The 23134-nt window shown below is 47.5% G+C and overlaps 8 protein-coding genes across 17 annotated transcripts in view; 6 read left to right on the top strand and 2 right to left on the bottom strand.

The window, feature by feature from the left end:
* Abl (tyrosine-protein kinase Abl) overlaps positions 1-6329 on the top strand; it is a 32049-nt gene extending 25720 nt beyond the window's left edge. For 3 of the 10 annotated variants that reach the window (XM_086834626.1, XM_020951872.2, XM_086834625.1), the window contains 4 exons: positions 208-493; positions 557-677; positions 828-1207; positions 2203-6329. In XM_086834626.1, coding sequence (XP_086690752.1) covers positions 208-493; positions 557-677; positions 828-1207; positions 2203-4769 — 3354 coding nt within the window. In that variant the 3' untranslated portion in view covers positions 4770-6329. The remainder of the gene's footprint in view (positions 1-207; positions 494-556; positions 678-827; positions 1208-2202) is intronic. The other 7 variants (XM_086834633.1, XM_086834632.1, XM_086834630.1 and 4 more) reach the window with 4 other exon arrangements.
* Positions 6330-6879: 550 nt separating this feature from the next.
* Positions 6880-8840, top strand: Mo25 (calcium binding protein Mo25). The gene has a single exon (XM_020951900.2). It carries the CDS (start codon positions 6880-6882, stop codon positions 7897-7899), a length of 1020 nt encoding a protein of 339 aa, XP_020807559.1. The 3' UTR covers positions 7900-8840.
* A 110-nt stretch (positions 8841-8950) lies between these two features.
* On the bottom strand, positions 8951-9355 carry LOC110183588 (protein anon-73B1). Its single transcript, XM_020951901.2, has one exon. The coding sequence runs from the start codon at positions 9353-9355 to the stop codon at positions 9101-9103; it is 255 nt and encodes an 84-aa protein (XP_020807560.1). The 3' UTR covers positions 8951-9100.
* Positions 9356-9686: 331 nt separating this feature from the next.
* Su(P) (prostaglandin E synthase Su(P)) lies at positions 9687-11273 on the top strand. Its single transcript, XM_020951888.2, has 3 exons — positions 9687-10582; positions 10636-11042; positions 11098-11273. The coding sequence occupies exons 1-3, from the start codon at positions 9843-9845 to the stop codon at positions 11187-11189; spliced, it is 1239 nt and encodes a 412-aa protein (XP_020807547.2). The 5' UTR covers positions 9687-9842; the 3' UTR covers positions 11190-11273.
* On the top strand, positions 11264-12438 carry Prosbeta6 (proteasome beta6 subunit). The gene is made up of 2 exons (XM_020951911.2): positions 11264-11613; positions 11680-12438. Exons 1-2 carry the CDS (start codon positions 11525-11527, stop codon positions 12296-12298), a joined length of 708 nt encoding a protein of 235 aa, XP_020807570.1. The 5' UTR covers positions 11264-11524; the 3' UTR covers positions 12299-12438.
* Positions 12439-12557: 119 nt separating this feature from the next.
* Positions 12558-13939, top strand: LOC110183596 (ADP-ribose pyrophosphatase). The gene is made up of 3 exons (XM_086834634.1): positions 12558-12599; positions 12724-13243; positions 13298-13939. Exons 2-3 carry the CDS (start codon positions 12735-12737, stop codon positions 13710-13712), a joined length of 924 nt encoding a protein of 307 aa, XP_086690760.1. The 5' UTR covers positions 12558-12599; positions 12724-12734; the 3' UTR covers positions 13713-13939.
* Positions 13856-18795, bottom strand: Arts (Artemis). Its single transcript, XM_020951909.2, has 7 exons — positions 18436-18795; positions 17949-18121; positions 16767-17889; positions 16125-16234; positions 14924-16064; positions 14602-14819; positions 13856-14545 (listed from the first exon to the last, which is right to left on the bottom strand). The coding sequence occupies exons 1-7, from the start codon at positions 18499-18501 to the stop codon at positions 14119-14121; spliced, it is 3258 nt and encodes a 1085-aa protein (XP_020807568.2). The 5' UTR covers positions 18502-18795; the 3' UTR covers positions 13856-14118.
* spd-2 (centrosome assembly protein spindle defective 2) lies at positions 18724-22683 on the top strand. Its single transcript, XM_020951908.2, has 3 exons — positions 18724-18990; positions 19048-19885; positions 19950-22683. The coding sequence occupies exons 1-3, from the start codon at positions 18831-18833 to the stop codon at positions 22540-22542; spliced, it is 3591 nt and encodes a 1196-aa protein (XP_020807567.1). The 5' UTR covers positions 18724-18830; the 3' UTR covers positions 22543-22683.
* Positions 22684-23134: the final 451 nt, after the last annotated feature.

The following is a 23134-nucleotide window of genomic DNA, read 5'->3' as shown; positions in this document are numbered from 1 at the left end:
AACCACAGCAGCAGCGGCGGCGGACAGAGTCATGTCCATAGCCATAGCAATAGCCATAGGAATAGGAGTAGTCATAGTCATAGCCACCACCATAGACACCGCCACCACCTCGTGAACGTGCTCTGATCGATCGAGATCGAGGGTGCAAGTAGTGATAGCAATAATGAGCCACATGGTGCCCATCTCTCCTTCTCCGCTCCTCCGCAGGAATCGTCCATCACCGAAGCGGTGGAGAAGCAGCTGAACGCCAACGCCACCACCACAGCCAGCGTGAGCAGCAGCTCTGCTCCGAGCACGTCGGGTATAGTCACTGGCGGAGGAGCCACCACCACAACGACGGCGGCCAGCGGCGGTGCCTCCACATCCTCCGCCACCGCATCGCTCAGTCTCACCCCGCAGATGGTGAAGAAGGGTCTGCCCGGCGGCCAGTCCCTCACGCCGAATGCCCACCACAACGATCCGCACCAGCAGCAGGCCAGCACCCCCATGTCAGGTGAGTAGTAGCTAAAGACTATTAGACTATTCTCTTTAACCCAATGCCCAATATTTGCCTCAGAAACCGGCTCCAGTTCCACCAAGCTGACCACCTTCTCCAGCCAGGGCAAAGGCAATGTCCAGATGCGTCGGACCACCAACAAGCAGGGCAAGCAGGCGCCCGCTCCACCCAAGCGAACCAGGTGAGTAGAGAATTGCTGGGATGACTTTAAAAAATAATTTCTACAATGTTTATAAACGAAGCTACCTGTCCAATATAGTTTGATTACAGGATATAAAATATTAATATCAGCTAGAATAAAATATTTAATTATTAATTCCTTTCCTTTCAGCCTGCTCTCAAGCAGTCGAGACTCGACATATCGCGAGGAGGACCCAGCCAGCGCTCGTTGCAACTTCATCGACGACCTCAGCACAAATGGTATACACAAATTGAAAACTAGCAATTATTTCAGCCAGACCCTCTCTAGAAATTTCAAGACCCAAATTCCAAAACACCAACACAACAATACACAACAGCAAATACGAACACAACAACAACCATTACTCCAACAACAACAACAACAACAGTCCGTACAGCAACAGCCATCCGTAGCACAGCAACAACATCTACAACATCAACAACAACAACAACAACAACAACAGAAACAACAGTATTCCATTAAGAAATCGTCCTCGTGCAGTAGTTTCCTTTACGACATCCTATTTCGAGGTATTATTTCGTCAAGGAAGTCTCCAAATTCCAAATTATTTTATGTTATTTGTTCTTTGTTTGTTATTTTCTGTTTGTTTCTTATTGGTTTGTTATTATTATATTATGGTATCAGTAAATGTTCTAAATTAAGTACTAATTGTTGATTTTGTATCGTCGTTGTTCTCCTTTCTCTTTTCTTTTATTAATCATTTACGCTTACCCTTTAACTTTACTTTCTAAATTTGATATTAATTTAATTTAGTTCTAATATGTTTTTTTGGTGCCTGTTAACTTTAAGTTTTTATATTTTTGGATTTAGTTACCGAGTGTTTTGGTTTATAGTCTTGAAAGTGATATATTTAGGTACCTTAATGAGTATGTAATTATTTATTGTTATTTTACCATTTGCAGGCTATTGTAATTTTAGACAGAAGCCTGTAACACTATGAAGGAGTCATTTCCGACCCTATAAATCATATATATTCAGGATCAGAATCATCAGCCAAATCAATATAGCTATGTCGGGTCAAAATCAAAATTTTTAAAAATATAAAAAAAGGATAAGGGGTTATATCGTTAAAATTAAAAAAAAATGGCCAAAATTATCAAATTTAAATTGAGTATGCAGATTTATTAAGCTAATGAAAATTATCATAAGAAAGTTTTCTAAATTTAAATATTCCAGAACACTTTTTTCTTCCACAAATCCTTTCAAGGTTATATGCCAACTTAACTTTAATTCCCTTATTGTTAAATCGATATTTTGGTGTTTTGTAGTTTTATTCGCTTGACATACATCCAAACATACATCAAACATCAACGCACACTCACACCTACACAAGACTCTGGTCAGGCTTAACTCACGTCCAGTGATGGTGAGGTACTCACTTTCCATCACTGCCCTCTACTACCATCATTCAGCATCCAGCACCCGGCACGAGCATTCTGTTTATTTCCCATGCATTAAATAATCCATATTAACCCCACTTTCCTTTTCTATTTCGCTTCGCCAGGCTTGGCCCGGGACATCAACAGTTTGACGCAGCGGTACGACTCGGAAACAGATCCCACCGCCGATCCCGATACTGATGCCACGGGCGACAGCCTGGAACAGAGCCTGAGCCAAGTGGCCGTTCCCTCGCCGGCTAGCAATAAGATGCAGCACTCGCTTCACGGAGGTGGAGGCATTGGACCTCGATCGTCGCAGCAGCACAGCTCCTTCAAGCGTCCAACTCCGGCCCCAGTGATGGGCAATCGAGGTCTGGAGACCCGCCAGAGCAAGCGCTCCCAGCAGGGACTACCAACGCCACCTTCACCGGCACCAGCTCATCCACATCCCCATGCGGGTAGCAATAATGGCAGTGCTCATCCCATCACCGTGGGCTCTCTGGATGTGATAAATGTAAAGAGGGTGGTGAATCGCTATGGAACCCTGCCCAAGGTGCAAAGGATCGGAGCTTATCTGGACAGTTTGGAGGATAGTAGTGAGCCTGTAGCACCCGCTGCCCCGGCAGTCGCTCCGGCCACTCCTACGCCGGCTAACGGACATGCCACGCCACCGCCGTCAAGGATCAATCCGAAGGTCAGCCCGATTCCGCCGCAACAGATGATCCGGAGCAACTCCTCGGGCGGTGTGACAATGCAGAACAATGCAGCGGCCAGCCTAAACAAGCTTCAGCGCCATCGCACCACCACCGAGGGTACCATGATGACGTTCTCCTCTTTCCGGGCCGGTGGCTCAAGTAGTTCCCCCAAACGTAGTGGTTCCGGAGCCGCCGGAGGTGCTGGCGGCGTTCAGCCAGCATTGGCTAATCTTGAGTTTCCACCACCGCCGTTGGACTTGCCACCGCCACCCGAGGAGTTCGAGGGCGGAGTGCCTCCACCGCCACCGCCGGCGGCCGAGAGTGCCGTGCAGGCTATCCAGCAGCATCTGCATGCCCAGCTTCATCCGAACAATGGGAATATCAATGGGAATAGCAACGGCAATGCCAATGGAAACAATAACAACGACAGCAGCCACAACGATGTGAGCAACACGGCGCCGAGCGTGGAGGAGGCCAGCTCCCGGTTTGGGGTGTCGCTGAGGAAGCGAGAACCGTCCACCGACTCGTGCAGTTCGCTGGGCAGTCCGCCCGAAGATCTCAAAGAAAAGCTCATTACCGAAATCAAGGCAGCCGGCAAGGAGAGTGCTTCTCCTCTAGCAAATGGCTCCGGCTCCGGACCGGGTATCACAGCGGTGGATCCCGTCTCCCTGCTGGTCACCGAGCTGGCCGAGAGCATGAATCTGCCCAAGCAGCAGCAGCAAAAGCTGACCAACGGCAATGGCCAATCTGGCGGCTTCAAGCCGCAGCTGAAGAAGGTGGAAACCAAGAAGATGAGTCCGCCAACGGCCAAGGCGGAGCCAGCCAGCAATATCATCGACTTCAAGGCCCATCTGCGTCGCGTGGACAAGGAGAAGGAGCAGCCTGCGCCAGCATCAGCACAACCCCAACAAGCTCCAATTGTGGCCAACAATGCCAACAACTGCAACGCCTCCACGGGTACGCTTAATCGGAAGGATGACAATAACAAGAAGTACGCCCAGGCCATGCAAAAGACTGAAATCAAAATCGACGTGACCAATTCGAATGTGACGGAGGCGGAGACGGCAACATCGGCGGGCGAGAGTGATCTCGGCAAGCGACGAAGCACAGGTAGTATTAATAGCTTAAAGAAACTGTGGGAGCAGCAGCCGCCGGCGCCGGACTATGCCAGCAGCTCGATACTTCAGCAGCAACAGCAGCAGTCGTCGGTGGTAAATGGCGCTCAGCTCTCGCCCAAATATGGGATGATGAAGACCACTTCTGGCGCTGCTGTCACATTGCCAGCCAAACCAGGCAACAGGCCACCGCCGGCTGCCCCTCCACCACCGCCCCCGAACTGCACCACCTCCTCCATTGCAACCATTACCACCACTACCACCAGTAGCACCTCCAGTAGAGACTGCGCCAGCAGCAAGCACCAGGCCGGCGGCAGCACAACAATAAAAACCTCTCATTCAACGCAACTCTTCACAGATGACGAGGAGCAGTCGCACCACGAGGGATCAGGCTCCGGCGTTGGAGCCCCAGACATGACCCAGTCGCTGTATGAGCACAAGCCCCAGATCCAGCAGAAGCCGGCGGTGCCGCACAAGCCCACCAAGCTGACAATTTACGCCACGCCCATTGGCAAGCTTGCCGAGCCAGCCGGCTCCGGATCGACGTCCGCCAGCTCCACGCAGATCTCACGGGAGAGCATCTTGGAACTGGTGGGGCTGCTGGAGGGGTCGCTCAAGCATCCGGTGAACGCCATCGCGGGTTCGCAGTGGTTGCAGCTAAGCGACAAACTCAACATCTTGCAGAACTCGTGCGTTATCTTTGCGGAGAATGGAGCGATGGCGCCGCACTCGAAGTTCCAGTTTCGGGAGCTAGTCACGCGCGTGGAGTCACAGTCGCAGCATCTGCGCTCCGCTGGCAGCAAGAATGTCCAGGACAACGAACGCCTAGTGGCCGAGGTGGGCCAGTCTCTGCGCCAGATCTCCAATGCTCTCAACAGGTAAATGATAAGACGGGGGATGGACGCGCCCGACCAACAACATCCGGGCAACATCTGGCTGGATGCCGAGGGCAACTTCATCAAGCGCAAGTGATGGGCCCCGGGAGTGTGTAGACCCAACAACTACCATCCAACCACCATCCCCCGTAGATTTAGATCTAGCGAAACAGGAAACAGCAATGCAGGATACGAAACTTCAAGCCCAGCGAAGCAGGACAGGGAGACGACGACGATGAAGATGACGATGAGTGGCAGCAACTAAAGGCGGAGGACACCTATGTATCGTACTTGGTAGCGTGTAGTAGTAGCTTCTATTATATATTTCCCTATATATATATATATTTATATATATATCTAGTCAGATCTGTGCAGAGCTCCGACGATAGCTTCCAGAGAAAACACAAGAGCATGATAACTGTGGAAACAATGAGTTGCAAAGCAAAAATTTGAGTAAGGGGATCGCTCCTGGGAGGATCCTTGTTTTTAATTATGTAAAGTAAGGGAATCCCTACTCTCAATCCCCCCTTCTCCTCTCATACGAACACACACAGACACGTATTCGCGCTTCGTTTATGTTTTTTATATAGAAGAGAGTTAGAAGGAAAGAAATAAAGACACTAGACATGGCTTAAGAATGAAAAAGGAATATATTCATAGAATATCTCAATAAACTTAGTAATAACGAAAAGGAAAACGCAATGCATATATACATTATACATACATATATTTACATATACTAGTCGTAAAATGTTTTATTATACCTATACTATATACACATACTTCTACAAGATAAAGATATTACTCCCCGTATTCCTTCCCGTACTCCTCTTCCCATTTGAGATTGCGATATCCGGAATGCGTACGCGCTCGACTCCCGCAACAGCAGCAGCATATATGTCTATGATCATGATCTATATGTACTCGTAGCAAAGCCCAAAGATATTATTATTAAAATGATAAATACGACAAACCTATTACTCACTCAAATTGATAAATATATATATATACCATATGTGTATGTTTAGTGGCAAAGACTAAATTGATTTATGTTTAATCGATATGTTCGAGTGCGGAGGAAAACGAAATGCTTTTTAAGACGTATTACACAACCAATTGTAATTATTATCTGATATTTTCCAAGGATTTTAAAACAACTTTTATACGTAAACAAAGAAAATCACATAAGAAAACCACATACAAAAACCAAATAAATTTTATTTAAAACAACAAAAATATAGACAAGTGGGGCAACCAACAACTTAAATAGGGGCGGTCAAACCTGCAGATATAACGATAAATACGAAATTATTGATACTTTGCCTTTCATCTTAATCCCCAAGATATTCTTCTTTGAACCGGAAACGGAAATAGAAAAATCGGCCAAGAACCGAAAAACTGAAAATGTTGCCCAATATATATACACACAAAATATATATATTTCTGTAACTTCTATGATACACCAAGCGCCTGATATGCGCTGCAGAATAATATCTAATACGAAAAACGGATCAAAAACAAAGTAACTTCAATGAGAAATAAAAATGATATTTAAAGAATTCCAAAATACGGTGTTTTACCCATAGTTTTCGGGGGCCCAAGTGTAAATAAAATTTAATTCTGACAAAGATTCCTTGTTTTTGTGTAAAAGTTAATTTAAATAAATATTATTTTGTTAAGATTTTTTGAACAATTCCGTTTTTTGTGTTAGTATTGTAAAGAGTTTACCTGACAGAATTTACCAACACCTATCGTCCAGCCGATATTGCGATACAACTATCGAAACGACGGCCAATCGAAATTGTTTGCCATCCCAGAAGACAAGAAAAAGACGAAATAATATATAATAATAAAAATTTTTTACACCGTGATAATATTGCCAAGCATTTGTTTTCCGCGTCTCCGTCGTCGGTAATAAGGCAACAAAAGCCACGTCCACGTTCACGTACCACAGCCAGCAAGCCCCCAAAACAGCAGTAGCATCACCGAAAGTGCAGCCACAACAGCAACAACAACATCGGCAGCAGAAGCAGAGTCACAAGAAGATACGAGCCACAAGACACACATCCAAATACGACGAAGAACTCTGATTTGAAGAGAGAAAAGCAGTAAGCGGAATGCCACTGTTCGGGAAGTCGCAGAAGTCGCCAGTGGAGCTGGTCAAGTCGCTAAAGGAGGCGATCAACGCTCTGGAGGCAGGCGACCGCAAAGTGGAAAAGGCGCAAGAGGACGTCAGCAAGAATTTGGTATCCATCAAGAACATGCTGTACGGCAGCAGTGACGCCGAGCCGCCGGCGGACTATGTGGTGGCACAGCTGTCGCAGGAGCTGTACAACAGTAATCTGCTGCTGCTGCTTATACAGAACCTGCACAGGATCGACTTTGAGGGCAAGAAGCATGTGGCGCTCATTTTCAACAATGTGCTGCGCCGACAGATCGGTACGCGGTCACCCACCGTCGAGTACATCTGCACGAAGCCGGAGATCCTGTTCACGCTTATGGGTGGCTACGAGGACGCGCATCCGGAGATTGCCCTCAATTCGGGAACCATGCTGCGTGAGTGCGCCCGGTATGAGGCGCTGGCCAAGATCATGCTGCACTCGGACGAGTTCTTCAAGTTCTTCCGGTACGTGGAGGTATCAACCTTCGACATTGCCAGCGATGCCTTCTCCACCTTCAAGGAGCTGCTTACGCGCCACAAGCTGCTCTGTGCCGAGTTCCTGGACGCAAACTACGACAAGTTCTTTTCGCAACATTATCAGCGGTTACTCAACTCGGAGAACTATGTGACGCGACGACAGAGTCTGAAGCTGCTCGGCGAACTGCTGCTGGACCGGCACAACTTCACCGTGATGACGCGCTACATTTCCGAGCCGGAGAACCTCAAGCTGATGATGAACATGCTCAAGGAGAAGTCGCGGAACATACAGTTCGAGGCGTTTCACGTCTTCAAGGTGTTTGTGGCGAATCCCAACAAGCCGAAGCCCATCCTGGACATCCTGCTGCGCAACCAGACGAAGCTGGTCGACTTCCTCACCAACTTCCACACGGATCGGTCAGAGGACGAGCAGTTCAACGACGAAAAGGCCTATCTGATCAAGCAGATAAAGGAGCTGAAGCCGCTGCCCGAGGCTTAGTTGGACTTGGACCCGTCCAACTCCCAGCTATTGCTTTAGCTGCGTCCCGGGGGCGAGCGAGAGCCAGCGGAGAACGGAGAGTGATGGTGGGTTTAGCAGGATGAACGAACATGTTTATGTGTGTGGGTTAAAGCAAATATATATTATATATACTATATTTTGTGACGATGATGACTACACTTGTGAGTAACTAAACAATAATTTAGACAACAACAACACTGATGATACTGATAAATAACGATAAAGCAAAATAGTAACAAAAACAAAAAGCTAAAGTACGAGTAAATAGAGCGTAAAGCCTAAGGAAAACCCCGAAAAAACCGAAGAACCGAAAGAGAGTTGCGAATTTAACATAGCCTTCTCTTCCCTATATCCCTCGATAATTCGATCCGATCCTCTACCCACATATATATATTCCCGTGCCCATTTTTTCGATTCCTTTTTAAACATAACTTGGTTGTTGTATTCTGAAATTCGAGAGTTTTTAAAAAACGATCCTTCCTCCACCTCATAACCTGCCACGCCTTCAGCCTCTATCCACACGCCCCCGAAAAAAGAAGAAACTGAATGAGTTTTGACTTCAAAATGTAATTCCACGCAAAATTCATGAAAAAACACTAAACAAAACATGGAAATTAAATACCGTATAATAATAATAATAATTCATAGTGATAATTGTCTGTGCATCCTTTTGCATGGACTCTATTATATATATATATATACAAGCTTATATATATATATATATATATACATATATATATAGAATGAGCGAGAGAGAGAGCATTCAAAACACAGAGACACAGACACACACACACAACATACACATGCATACGTACATAGTTAAAAAACGGGAAGTAAAACAAAACATTGCGAGCAACATAATAACTATACGATTATTATAATTTATATTATTCCCAAATTAAAGATAACAGCCAAACTAACAGCAAGTTTTTTCTTGTTTGGTGAGGAAGGGGTAAGAAAAGGTCGGTGGGAAATTCGGGGGCGTAGAGCTTTCCCCGACCTGAGTCATGTGAAATAGAAACGTCGTCGGTAGGGTTGTCATATTGTTATTTTTATATATAAAATGATAATTATACATATATGTGGGCTTTTTTTACAATGAAACAAATGCATGATCTAGAAAAGTTTACAATATAATTATGTATATTTTATTTGTTTTAAGTGGGTGTGCCATCCAGACTTAACGTCGCTTCTTTTTCTCCAGTTTGCGAATCTTGTGCAAGCGCGTTCGCACCGGTTCGCCCTCCCGTTCCGTCACCTCCCCGCCCTCCGTGCTCCCGTCGTCCGCTGCCATCAATACGGCGGCCGAGATACAAACAAACTGGAAAAGTGCACCCACATAGAGGCCGTAGCGTATCAGCAGGCTGAATAGGTCCTCATCGCCAACGGTGTCCAATGATGCGGCCGCCGCTAAACTCTCAGCGGATGCCGACATTTTTTTCCGGCTTTGTTTATAAACAAATTCGCTATTGAAAAAAATAGTTCAACTTGTTTCTGTATCTTTTCTATTGGGTAGAAAAAAAACAGCTGAAAAAAACATCGATTGTATCGATGTTTCTGAAAGTGTTTATCTATGTTTTGTGCAAAAATCGATTATCGGCACTAGCAAGTAAAAATTTAAATATGAATATGATCTCGAAATAAAATACATATTGTTAAACTAGAAAACAAAATTTTTAAAAACAACGATTAAATTGATGTTTCCCTGCTAAAAAATTTGAAATGCTAGCGAAAATCGATGTTTTTCCAACGACGTTCTCAAAATTAGTGGGGCTTAGTACTTTAAAAAACATCGTCGCCCTATCGATGCAATCGATGATTTACAATTTTTGCGGACAAAGCAGAAAAATAGCAAAAAAGGACAAATTGGCAACACTGGTCACTAGTTTTGCATAATATTTAGTATAAGTCAAGTTTAAAGAATGTCTTGTTTTCGGTTAGCGACTGCCAACGCTCTTCCCGCTGGCAGCGGAACCCGAGCTTTGCGTTTGCTTGCCAATGGATCTCACAGAGAACTGGCATTCGCTCGACGCCAGTTTGCAAAAGCGGTGGAAGGCGGCAGCGGTCCAAAAAAATCCAATGGAACTTTCAAGTTGGGGCTGCTTGGGGCCGTGGTAGGAGCGGCCACAGGATCTGTATACACCTTTTACACTCGCTGGACGGACGGAAACTCGCACAAGGAACACGAGGAGACAAAACCAACGCGCGTGGACGGGTTGCCGTCAGGTGTGCGGATAACCAAGCGATATGTGAATCCTAAGGACACTTCCGGCCTGGACATTGTCCTGTTTCAGTTCCAGACATGTCCCTTCTGCTGCAAGGTGCGAGCCTTCCTCGACTACATGGGCATATCCTACTCTGTCGTCGAAGTGGACGCTGTTCTCAGACAGGACATCCGTTGGTCGTCGGTAAAGAAAGTGCCCATGGTACTCATCCGACAGCAGGACGGTCGATACGTGCAGATGGTTGACTCCAGTGCTATTGTATCGCTGATAGCCACCTATCTACAGGACAAGCGCACAGACATCGGTGAACTTGCCCAGTTTTATCCACATACCTCGTTCTTCGATGATGATGGGAAAAAGAAGCTGGACATATTGAACAAATATTTCCTTATGTATCGCGACCACACGCCCAAAGGTGTAACCAAGGAGGCGGAGGAGTATGTATATCAAAGGTTTTATTGACCTTTCTCAAGGTTTCATTTATTTTCAGACTCGACCGCAAATGGAGAACTTGGGCCGACAGCCACTTAGTTCACCTGATCTCGCCAAATTGCTACCAGACCATAGGCGAGTCCTTGGAGACCTTCAAGTGGTTCTCGCAGGCCGGAGAGTGGGACGTGCATTTTCCCAAATGGGAGCGCGACATGATGGTCTATTGTGGTGCCACGGCGATGTGGGCCATTGCCAAGATACTGAAGCGGCGCCACGCCCTCACTGACGACGTACGGTCGCATATGTACGACGCTTTGGATCAGTGGACTGCCGAGTTGAAAAAGCGAAACACCAAATTCATGGGCGGCAAGCAGCCGAGCCTGGCGGATCTGTCCGTTTTTGGAGTGCTCAGCAGCATGGAGGGCTGTCAAACGTTTAAGGACTCCCTACAAAACACCGGCATTGGTAAATCCAAAGCTCTCCCGAAAAATTGCATATTTATTTATATATTTCCCTGCAGGCAAGTGGTTTTATGATGTCAAGGCACTTGTGGAGAAGAACCGAGGACAGTTACATAGGGAACGAATCGAGGGTATTGCAGCTGTAGCTTAGAGAAAGCCATCTGCATCACTTTTATCCAAAGATTGTTGAAAATAACCGCTGTTCTATAAAGTATATACCTTTTTTAATCAATAATACAGTTTTAATTATTTTATTGGAATTTAAAAAGCGACTGTAACGATTTATCAATCGATTTGATATTGGTGGAAATTTATCGCATCACATCATCCTGATCACGAATTTGGTATTATAATAAAACATCGATAGTATCGATAGGGAGACGATGTTTTTTAAAGCACTAAGCCACACTAATTTTGAGAACGTCGCTGGAAACTTGCAAATCATTTCGTTCGTTTTTCGCTTGACAAGTTAATTTCAACATAATTATGAGCAGCTTGGGCTTTGAACAGTTCCCGGACTACCAGGTGCCCGGCGCTAAGCACCCGGACTTCTCACCCTACGAGTCCAACGGCGGGTAAGATTTCCCTGCCCGAAACGCCGGGTTAAGATCTCGCTTCTGACCGCAGGTTCCCTTTTGCAGATCCATTGTGGCCATCGCTGGGGACGACTTCGTGGTGATAGCCGCGGACACTCGCCTGAGCAGCGGCTACAACATCCATTCGCGCAACCAGAGCAAGCTATTCAAGCTGTCGCCCAAGACGGTACTCGGCTCCACCGGCTGCTGGGCTGACACCCTCTCGCTGACCGGTCTTATGAAGGTCCGCATGCAGAGCTACGAGCACACTCATTTGCGCACGATGACCACAGACGCCGTGGCCCAGATGCTTTCGATCACCATGTACAACCGCCGCTTCTTCCCTTACTACGTGTCCAACATTTTGGCTGGTATAGACAAGGACGGCAAGGGCGTAGTCTACTCATACGATCCCATTGGCCACTGCGAACGGGCCACCTATCGAGCTGGCGGAACTGCCGGTACCCTGCTGCAGCCGGTTCTGGATAACCAGATCGGCCACAAGAACATTAACCTGGCCGCCGGAGAGCTGCCTCCGCTCACCAAGGAGCGGGCGGTAGCCGTTGCCTCTGACACCTTCATCTCTGCTGCTGAACGCGACATCTACACCGGCGACTCTGTGCTAATCAACGTCATCACCAAGGATGGCATCGAGGAAAAGGTGCTGCAGCTCCGCCAGGATTAAACTGGCCGGGAGCTCCTGGTGGGGCTATCGCCGCATTGGTGTAGAAGCGAGGCATTCTAAGTTAGAGGACATCAAATTTTTGTAATTACCCGAAACAACAACACAAAACCTAATAAACAAAATCTTTGAGATTTCAAAAAGACTTGTTACAGTGTGACCAGCTTGATTTTTGGCCGAAATAAGTGCATTCCCACACTTTGCGAACTACAGATGCGGTCATAATTGTAGTACTGTCAATTTTATTAATGCAACTTTTTATTTAATCTACTTAATAAAAATTATTGCTTTGGTTATCACTGAAGTAATTGCTTTGTTTTCGATATTTATTCTAACTAGTAAAATTGGTGCATTTTGCATTTAAAATGTGAACTCTTCTTTTCTTGACCGCGACTGTATGTAAACAAATTTTATTTGTGTTTTGGTAGAACTCAGTCCAATGACGAACCTCGACTTTGCACTCTTGCTGCCACTTTGCTTGCTGTTAACCTTGGAAAACTCAACGACCGCTGCCGAGATGATGGCCTCCCTGGTCAAGCCGGGGATCTTCCGCCACCTGATGTGCCGCAATAACATGTATCCGCGCAGTGGCGTCCTCCGCTTCCCGGTGTCCGACGACCATGTATTCTGGTCGGCGCCTTATCCGGATTACTGTCCACCGGTGTACACGGCGCCACATATAGGAGGACAAGTGTGGGCCGATTCACCGCTGCCTAGCGAAACATTCCATCCGCAGTGGAATCAGCTCGATGGCCAGGTAAACCGAGAATCCTTTCATGGCGCTTACGAGGTGAAGAACGGATTACCTCTTAACCCAATTGGACGCACCGGGCTGAGTGGTCGAGGCTCACTGGGCCGGTGGGGTCCCAACCACGCCGCTGATCCTATCGTGACGCGCTGGAAGCGGGATGCCGAGGGATCCATAGTGGCAAACTCAACAACCGGCAAGTAAGTTGATAAAAAAAAATGCATACAATAAATACTACTTAAATCTATTCTTAGAAACATTATTCAGATGGTGGCCATTCAGCGATCGGACAATAAACTTTGGGCTATTCCTGGAGGCATGGTTGATCCCGGAGAGAATGTGAGCGTCACCCTCAAGCGTGAATTTACAGAAGAAGCTTTGAATTTCACGGACAAGGCAAACATGGTGGAAAAGTTTTTCCGGGAAGGTGGCGTCCATGTATACAGCGGCTATGTGGACGACTTTAGAAACACGGACAACGCCTGGATGGAGACGACGGCCCTTAATTTCCACGATGAAGACGGCAAACAGGTGGGCCAATTGGAGTTAATGGCCGGCGACGATGCCACCAATGTGCGCTGGACGGACGTAGACTCAGAACTGAAGCTGCACGCCAATCACGCGGATATCGTTCGGGAAGTGGTTTTCCTTCGGAATGCTCATTGGTAGCTACGAAACGATTCTCCGAATTTAATTTATCCTATATAAGGATCAGACAGATGTTTTTTAAATAATACAAATTTTAGTTTGCGACCTATTTCAAAAGATCTAGATTTTCATATCGTAGATTACAGCCGAAACAGTCCTGAAAATTTGATATAATATTCTTTATTTATTTCAGGGCATAAGTTACAAATTAAAAAACATTTCCGCATTTTAACGGGCCTCATAGAAAACAATGTAACGCTCAATTTGAAAGACACTTCTGGGCGGCGAGCTTAATGCTATATGATCCATCCCATGGCGAAGCGGCGGGAAAGGGTTGTGACTTCATTAACCAAATTATAATTGTGTGAGTTGTATGGTTGCTGTGGCTGTCTGCGTGGAAAATTCTACAGGCCGGTGGTGTCATCGCTTAAAGGGTCTGCACAAACTGGCACATCTCTGGGTTCGAGTTGGCAACATTGTTAAACTTGTCCGGATGGTGGGCGCGAATCAGCTTGACGAATTCGATTGCGTTAGTGATGATATCCTGATCGGTTATATGCTTTTGCTGCAGAGCCTGGAGAATGACGTACACCATTTGCTCGATATGATCGACAATGCTGGGATTGGCCTGGGTGTAAAGCATTTGGAACGTCTTCAGCACAGCGTCGTACTCTTCAAAATCCTCGCGCAGTGGCAGATGGGACAGAAACACCGGCAAGACGGCCGCCAGCGGTACAGCCTGAATATTTGTCAAAATCAGGCGTGCCACTGCTCCGCAAATGTTGTCCAGGGCTGAGGGAGCCGTCTCCCTAGCGATCGCATCGGAAAGTGTTTGCAGGATCGTCGGATACGAACTGTGAAGGAAATATAAGATTACCCGAAATAATAATTATCTTCCCGTAGTACTCACTCGAATGACTTCTCTTCGGAATGCATTACTAGCTCGCCGAGGGCGTAATACGAGTTCTGACGCGATTTGGCATCGGTATCGTTGGCCCCAGCCAGGAACAAGGGGCAGACAGTGTCGAAATATGTGGCGGAACAGCTTTCCAGGCTCTGGAATGAATCGGCCAGAGTTCCGTAGATGTACGCCCTGTGCTCCGCCTGATCATTCTTCTTTGCCTTGGCCTGCAAATCGAAACAGCAAAACATTCATTACGGTTTAAAAACTTAACAGCCGCAGCAGGGCACCTGCAAGAAGAGCCAGGCTCAGTGGGGTCTTTGGTACATACCAGTTTTTGGGTCAAGAAGTGAAATAGGCGGCCAAAGTACAGCGAGAACGTCTGTGGGTCAAGGGCGAAGCCAAACGAAGCCACCAGATTGGCGGCATTCTCCAAAATCATATCTGCATTCTCGCTTTCCTCCTCATCATCATCGTCTTCACCGCCGCCGCTCTGATCGTTAAACTGGCAGGTCATTTTGTGCAGAAAAGAGTCCCTGATGCAGCCGTAGATCATTTCGGCACACTCCTGGTTCGGCATGGCCAGCTGCTTGTTGATCCGGAAAAGTTGACCCACTTCATCGAGCAGATGCACGAGCACCTCTTCAACCTCGTCGTTACGCATCATCGCAGAGAACTTTGGTATCAAGATCTCGCAAGCGCGAGTTACGCCGCCGGTATCACCAGACTTGTTAAGAGCAGCTACGAACTCGCAGAGGGCAGTGACAGATGTTGTGCGAATGTCGTTGGAGGCATGGTCGAGCGTCTTGTAAACGTTCTCAAAAGCCGACTGAAGATAGGGGGTGAAGGCGGCACCAGTGTTGGCTGCAAAGTCACGAAGCGTCCCTATAGCCACCTCTTTCTCAACGAGATAGTCATTTTCCACCTGGTAGCCGTCCAGTTCGTCTTCATCCTCGTCGTCCGTATTCTCCAGATCGATTTCTTCGTCCGCGCTGGCCGCCTCCAGAATTAAATCCCTCTCCGGCTTGTCCGGCAGACACAGTTCGACTTCCTCAGTGGAAATCACAGTTTGAATGAGTCGAGGTATGACCTGAGGAAAAACTTCGGCCATGCTCTCGTTCACCACGTAAGAGAGAGCGCCGATCAGACTGTAAATGCCGCGACGGAAGTCCGGGTCGTTGGGTCCCTCGTCCAACATCATCAGGCAGTAATTCTTCGTGTCGTTGGCCAACGGCAGAAAGTGTTCCTTACCCACGACACGAGTAATCGAAGCCAGCGTATCGATGGCCTGGAGTCGCAGCGGTTCCATCTCATCCGGGACATCCTTCAGCAGAAACGTCTTAAGAATCTCAAAAATCCTTGGGAAGTATGGCGCTACGTGCTCCTTTGCTGCCTCGGACGCACTTGACACGCTGCACAGAGCGTACTCACGAATCTTTGCTGAGTTTTTGGGATCCAGTAACTCGAATAGGCTAAAAACCAAAGAATATTATCAGAGGAAGAGCATTGCATTGGAATCGCCTTTCTCTTACCGTTCAAGCAATATGGGCAAATGAGGAACGATGTCCTCTCCCAGATTCTCACAAAAAGTGTCCATAGCATAGAACATCCGATTGACACTCTTTGGCTCCGGCTGACCACCCTGAAAAAATTACAAATATAACATGGAAATTAACTTCGGGAAGCCCTTGATTATATACACTTGCAGTTTGTAATTGAATTATAGGATCTAATTAAAATTCGATTAAAAAAATAATAATTAAAATATTCGCATTCTTTAAATCTATATTTTTAAATGACCATTTTTCCTATACATCAAAGATTAAAAAATGTATAACTAAGCCAAAAATGCATTAATTTCAATTCGGAAAGCTTTTCTATCTTAGTTTTAATTAGTTTATTAAATCTGCACACTCAAATTTAAAAATTAAAATTTTGTGTCAATTATTGAAACAAAGAACCCTTACATTTTTCTAAATTCTGAAAATTGTTTGAAAATTTCTTTTTTGAGAGGACATTGCTAGATCGATTCGGATTTTAAGCTGATCAAGAATATATGATTTATAGGGTCGGAAATTACTCATTCACTGACTTACAAGCTTCTGCTTAAATAGTAATACCCTGCATGGGTATAAAGATTGAAGACTACAAGAGATTCAAATCAGATGCCTTACCCGGAGTTCCACTACCAGCTGGTGTAGATAGTCAAATAACACAGGCAAAATCAGCGGTGCATACTTGGAGATTTCCGGCTGCAAGTACTCGGAAAACTGGCCGAGGGCGAAAAATGCGGCCACACGCACCTCGGGCGCGTTGTCAGCGATGCCGCCCTTAATTATAGTAAGCATAACCTTTAAATACTTATGGCTTATGGTCTCTGAACAACCCTCGGCTATCATGGCCATGCAGTGGTAGGCGGCGCTTCTGCGTTTCGGATCCGGATTTTGCAAGGCCGGCTCTAACAGCTGCAGCAGAGGAGCAATTAGCTTTTCCGGCGGCATGTGGATAGCTAGTAAATCCATGGTCTGCATAACTGCCGTCATTGGGCGGTTGGAGCTTTCGTCTACAAAGTAGTCCTCATCGTCATCGGGATCAGCCTCAGTGCACATTATCTCAAAGATGACAGACAGAGTGGGCTCCAGGAGCTTCTGCTTAACGATGGCCTTCTTTTTGGTGTGCACAAGACTGCCGAGGAACGCAATCACAGAAACGCGAATTCCATCCTCTATCTGTCTGTTGCTCGCGGTCATTAGGCAGAACTCCAGCATCAGTTTCACGTTGGTGAGCAGATGGGGAACATACTGGACCATGCTTTCGAATATATCGAAGACCGCTAGAAACTGATCGGCGTTGCCCTTCAGGGCGATCGCGTGCAGCGCTTTGGTGACAAGCGGCAGGACCTTGACTACCGTTTGCTCGGTGGCAGTATTACCCGCGATAAAAGGCAGCAAATAGCTTGTACCCGTTATCATATTGGTCACTGTGGGTGTTGTCAGGTCGCCCTGGGTTTCTGCAGCCAGAAGCACGTTGGAGAACAACTGGCAGATGGTTTCCATGTGCACGCTGAACTGATCGGGTGCGGCGGCCGTTAGCGTGGCATAGGTCGAGGAGCCCCGCTCACTCTCCTTGGGATCAGCACTGCTGCAGCGTTCGAAGATATAGTTGAGCAGCTCTGGCATCCAAGAACCCGTCTTGTCTGCCTCATGCTTCACCAAAGTGGCCACAAACTGGGCGACAGCGTTCCGCACACTCTTCTCCTCTTCCGTGACGAGGGCCTGCAGCATGTCCCTCTTGATGCTGACCGGAGCGAACCACAAATGAGGTTTTAAGCAAATACGTATGATTTTAGGACTTACGCGGCTTTGTGCTCTGCAGGGACCGTCAACCACTGGCGCAATTTGGAGAGTCGCTTATTCAGGAGCACGGCTGCATAGTGGCGTATCTGGGTCTCCTTGTTAGTGTTCACAATATGAACCAGACAAAGCAGACTCTCTGGAGTCTCATAAGCCTTCATCAAAGCGGCCGTCGCCTGGGTGGAAAGACAAATTGTTATTGTACAGAAATATGGTCAGATATTTTCAGCATAAATAATAAACAATTTCCATAATTATCAGCGCTGTGGGGATGTGAACTGCATGTATAATGGGATCTTTACATATCTTTCTATCTTCTGCCTATATACAGATATATGTATATATGTAGATGTTTCCGGGAATGCTAATTGAACCACGCGGTGCAAACTAACGGGAACCAAAGACAAGCAGCGTCTCGGGCGAAAAGGATAACCTCCTTTCGGAGCTCCCTTCGCAGTCCCCACATTTTTTATTTCTACATAGTATTTACCGCACGAATCTTGTCAGTCTCGGTGCACAGAAGACCGTTGATAATTTCTGTCATAGCTTGCTCCATCTTTGCAGCTTTATGTGTGTACAATCCAAAACCAGGAGAAAATCAACAGCGGGCCGAGAATTTGGTAGGCGGCGGGAGAGAAATTCGCGAAAAACTGTCCAGGGACGGAAAATCGTGCACGTTTTGCCGCCCGCAGGGATGGAAAACACTGATAGTTATCGAAGCTGACCATCGATGTTTTAAAACCAAGGAAAAAGTATGTATAGTTTTTGAAATATGTTTCGTTCGAAATAAAATAATAGAATAAATGTCATATAACCGACATTTGACAATCAACGAACCAAAAAAAAAAAACTAGCCCTGGGACTTATCGGCTGCCTATCGACTCTATGTTTGAACACAGCGACGCGCCATTTTCGTTGTTTACGTTTGTGTGTGAAACAACTGTAAAAGGAAGACGCGGAATGGACAAAAGCGACGGCAGTCTGGGCAACGGCAGCTCCATGGACCAAAACTCTCTGGGCATTCTTAACATGGACAACCTCAAGGGTAAGTAGCACAATGTCGGGATGCCTTGAACGTGGACTAATTTCACAGTTTTCGCAGTCTTCGGCGATATTTCTAGCTTCAGCAAGAGTCCCCGCAGGAGCGCGGCGAGTCGGGAGACGTCCGGAGTGCACGAGCGCTTGCGTTCAGAACGCATGCGCGCCTTGGAAGCCCTGGAGAAGCCCCGACCATTACGCCTCAGCCAAGCAAAGGCGACGTCTGCTGGCCTAGAGATGCCTCGAACCGCACGTCCCAGCGAAGCAATACCGGCCTATACTGTCATGAAACCACGCTCCAGCACAAATATCTCGGAAATGGTTACGGATGAGACCATCGATCTGAACAGTAGCGGCTCTTTCGCCATGATAACACCCGCCCAGAAGGGCACCAATATCTCCTTTGAGCCCGCCGAAATCACCGGAAGGTCGACGCTCTGCCAGGGAGAGAAGCACCGCCGCAGGGCAGAGAAGCCTTCACTTTCTGTGGCAGAGATTATCAAGTCCTCGTTTGTGGAGAAGGCGCGCCTGCTGGAGAAGAAGCTGCAGGATACCAGTCAGCTGGAGTCCAGCTATCATCTGTCGCGGACTAATTCCAGCACCCTTACCGACTCCTTTAGCTGCTCGCGCAGCTTACCTCGCACGGCGGACATGAGTGACCTGAGTTTGAACGGCGGCGGCGGATTCTCCTTTGGCTCTGCCTCCGCGGCGGGCGCTGCCCAGGACCTTCAGCTAGACGAGAGCTTTGCGCCTGCTGAATTGATGCAGTCAAAGCTGGTGCTGGGCGAGATCTCTTGGGCGCAGGAGTTCACCGCCATGCCGACGGCCACAATGAGTACGCAAGCGATGCAGAAGATGGCTGCCCCGCCACTTACATCAGACATAGAGACCTCTGTGTCCAAGTAAGTGATAATGAATTTCTAGTACATATTTAGTTCCATTAACATGGTAAATTTTTGTTTTCAGCTCAGTTTTGGCCGGGGATCCGGACTTTTCACTGGGTAACTATTTTCAAACGCGCTCCGAGAATATCTGGAACATTGTAAACAATGACAGCCCGGATCGGTCGCGTCCTGCCCCTCCATTGCTGGATCAGAATTGCAATCAGTCGCTCGACTCCGTGGGTACGAAGACACCGCAACCAGACAACAAGACCTATACCAAGGCAGCGGCCCCTGCGGACTCGAATCTGGGGCGTAACCTAATGCGTAAGATGCAGCAAGAGCGGATCCAGACGGCGATGCAGGTGGAGCCCAGGCGTCCGCCCTCGAGCTCCGAGATCCTCAGTCTATCGGCTATCGACAAAGCGCTGAGGGATCTCGATGTCAATTCAGACACATCCACAGTGGAGGTGGTCAACCGGCTGTGGGAACACGGTCGTAGTAATCCATACGACGATGTAAATGAAGATGAAAACAAGGAGAACCAGGATCACAGCAGCCGCCAGGCGGAGCGCACCTTGTGCGGCTCCAGCAGCAGGCACACGGACACCATGAGCTTTACAGATTCTGTTCTGAACTCGACAGATTTCCGCCAACTGCAGCAGAGCATCTCTCGGAAGCCGCTCAGCCCGCTGGCGGATCAGCCACAGATCACCATCAGTCGTGCAGATACCGATCCCGTAGAAGCCGAGGCGGACATCGATGAGTGGCCGTCGACTCCGATTAAGAATCCGAACCGCCGAGTAAAACGTACCAAAATCTCTCCAAGAACCGCCAGTCCGGCGAGCAGCGATGGAGTTCGGCCGTTAACCGCTACCGAGGACGAGACTGAGGTCGAGGACGATGATAAAACGCCAGTGAACCCGAAGAGGGTCTCTATCGTCGCAGCGGGACTGCTGCCACGGAAACCCAACTCGCTAAGCAGCACCCGCCTGGATGGATGCGATACAGCGGTGGCCTCCACCACTGACCGCGAATTTGGTATATCGCCGAGCCTGGTAAAGAACCTCTCACCCATGTCCTCGCCTCGAAGCTGTCTTTCTTCGCCTCTGCTGGATAGCACCACCAGTTCCGAGCGCCGCCAGTTAACAAGCGCATCCGCACGTAAGGCCAACTCCTCGCCGGCGGGGAGCGAGGCCAGTTCCACAGTTAGCGGCTATACAACCGGCGGACGAAGAGGACCGGGTTCGGCTACTCTTCCACGCAGCCTGTCACGCTCTTCCAACTCCAGCGAGTTCAGCCATCGTGACGGGAAGCAACTGCCGCTGAAGGTGACCCACACTAGCCTGTGCTGGGGCAGCACCAAGCTGCGTACGGATGTGCGCAAGTGCATGCAGGTGAAGAATACGGCGGACAAGCGACTGGTCATCCGTCTGGGCATCCAGGGACCCGGCTTCCAGCTGGTCGGCGGAGACAGCAGCACCATTACTCTGCAGGCCATGGAATGCCGCTCGGTGGTGGTAAATTTCTGTCCCACTGTTTGCGGAGCTGCAATTGGAGCGTTATCCTTCTATGCTCCGCTGGGATCGCACAGCAGTAGCAGCCAGCCGGCTTTAGAGATACCGCTGTATGGCTACGGAGGCAGTGCGTCCATAGCTATACAAGGTTTGCTCAAGGGACCGGTGGGAGCAAGCTTCCTCACCATTGGCGATGTCTGCGACCTGTCAGCCGGACCCCTGTCCGCCAGCTTGCGGGTCCAAAACAAGGGGCCGCTGACCGCCTTTGTTGGAATTTCTGTAGACTCTACAGTGCTGATGAAACTGCGCCTAAGCGAGGCCTTTGAAGTTCGCCCCAGCCGCATGATTCTACCCCCAAACACCGAGGCCAGCATTCAGATCCTTTTCAGACCAAATCGCGAGGACATGAAGAACATACTGAAGAAGACCGTCCAGGTCCTAACGCTGGCCAATATGCGCATCTTCTGCGGTGATGAGCCAAACAGACAGCGTATTCGCAACCTGGTCCATCGGATGAGCAGCCGGCAGCGCGAGAAGCTCACCTCACCGATGCTGGACAGCATCTGGGGCGGCTTCCCAGAAGAGCAGACAGTGCGAAACATTGGGATGCTCAACGAGCCGCCAGAGTTTATACTCGACTTGGTCACCGTTGTGCGGATCATCGATGTGGCTCTCACCCTGAATCGAGATTTCGACGAGTCGGCCGAGAACTCACTGCTTTTCCTTCCCGAGGCCGAAGAGACCGTACTATTCAAGACAATCTGTGCCGCTAATTCGCCAACCCCTACGCAGAGCCATCTACTGGACCCGGTGGACGAGCTGTTGGAGGCGGACACGACCACTATTACCACAATGCCCATGGATCGCAACTGGTCCGTTCAGCCCACTTCGCTGGAGTTGAGCAACGGCGGAGTTTCGGTTGCCACCCTGTCCGTGACCAATAGTTTCCGCTCCCGCCAACTCATCGAGGTCAACTGCAACATGCCGGATTTGGTACGGATCAACCCCAGCGAATGCTATGTCGCCCCAGATGGCGGACAGGCGGAGATTGAGGTGCGTCTGCTGCGCTCGCCGAGACGTGATTTGCTGGAGAAGGAACCACTCATTACGGTGTCAATGGAGAACGAGCGCATTAATGTGCCAGTAAGCTTTAAGTTTTGAATATTTGTGCCTATTTGTATTGTATTTGTATTCTTTTGTTCAACGAGAGAAGCTGCATTTAATTTTTGAAGAATAAGAAGATTATTTGTTGAAATTGAGCAAAAAGTCTTAAATAAATAAATATTGCATGTTTATAAATAATTTTTTTGTGTTTCTCTAAAATTCACATTAAAGAAATCTAAGCAAATTAAAATCTAAAATTACCAAAACTTAATCAAAAATACACTAATTTCAATTCGCAAAGCTTTTTAGTGCTAATTTTTAGGTTAACTTATTTGAATATTCAATTTAAAATGTACAAATGTAAAATGTAAATAATCAATGTTTTTCAAACATCATAATTAAGCCAAAAATGCATTAATTTCAATTCGGAAAGCGGTTCTGTGCTAATTTTTATAGCGCTAACAAATCTGCATACTCAGTTTTTGAATTTAAAAAATTCAATTTTTGGCCAATTTTTGACAATTTTAATGATGTAACCCCTTATCGTTTTTTGAAATTTTGCAAAAATATCCAACAATTTATTTTCCAACAAGACATGGCTAGGTCGTTTCAGCTTTTCATTCTGATCAAGAATATATATGATTAATAG

Source organism: Drosophila serrata, unplaced genomic scaffold, assembly GCF_035046125.1.
Source record: "Drosophila serrata isolate PLE 108 unplaced genomic scaffold, ASM3504612v1 contig_273, whole genome shotgun sequence".
Classification (NCBI taxonomy): Eukaryota; Metazoa; Arthropoda; class Insecta; order Diptera; family Drosophilidae; genus Drosophila; species Drosophila serrata.
This window is presented reverse-complemented; position numbering and strand designations above follow the sequence as displayed.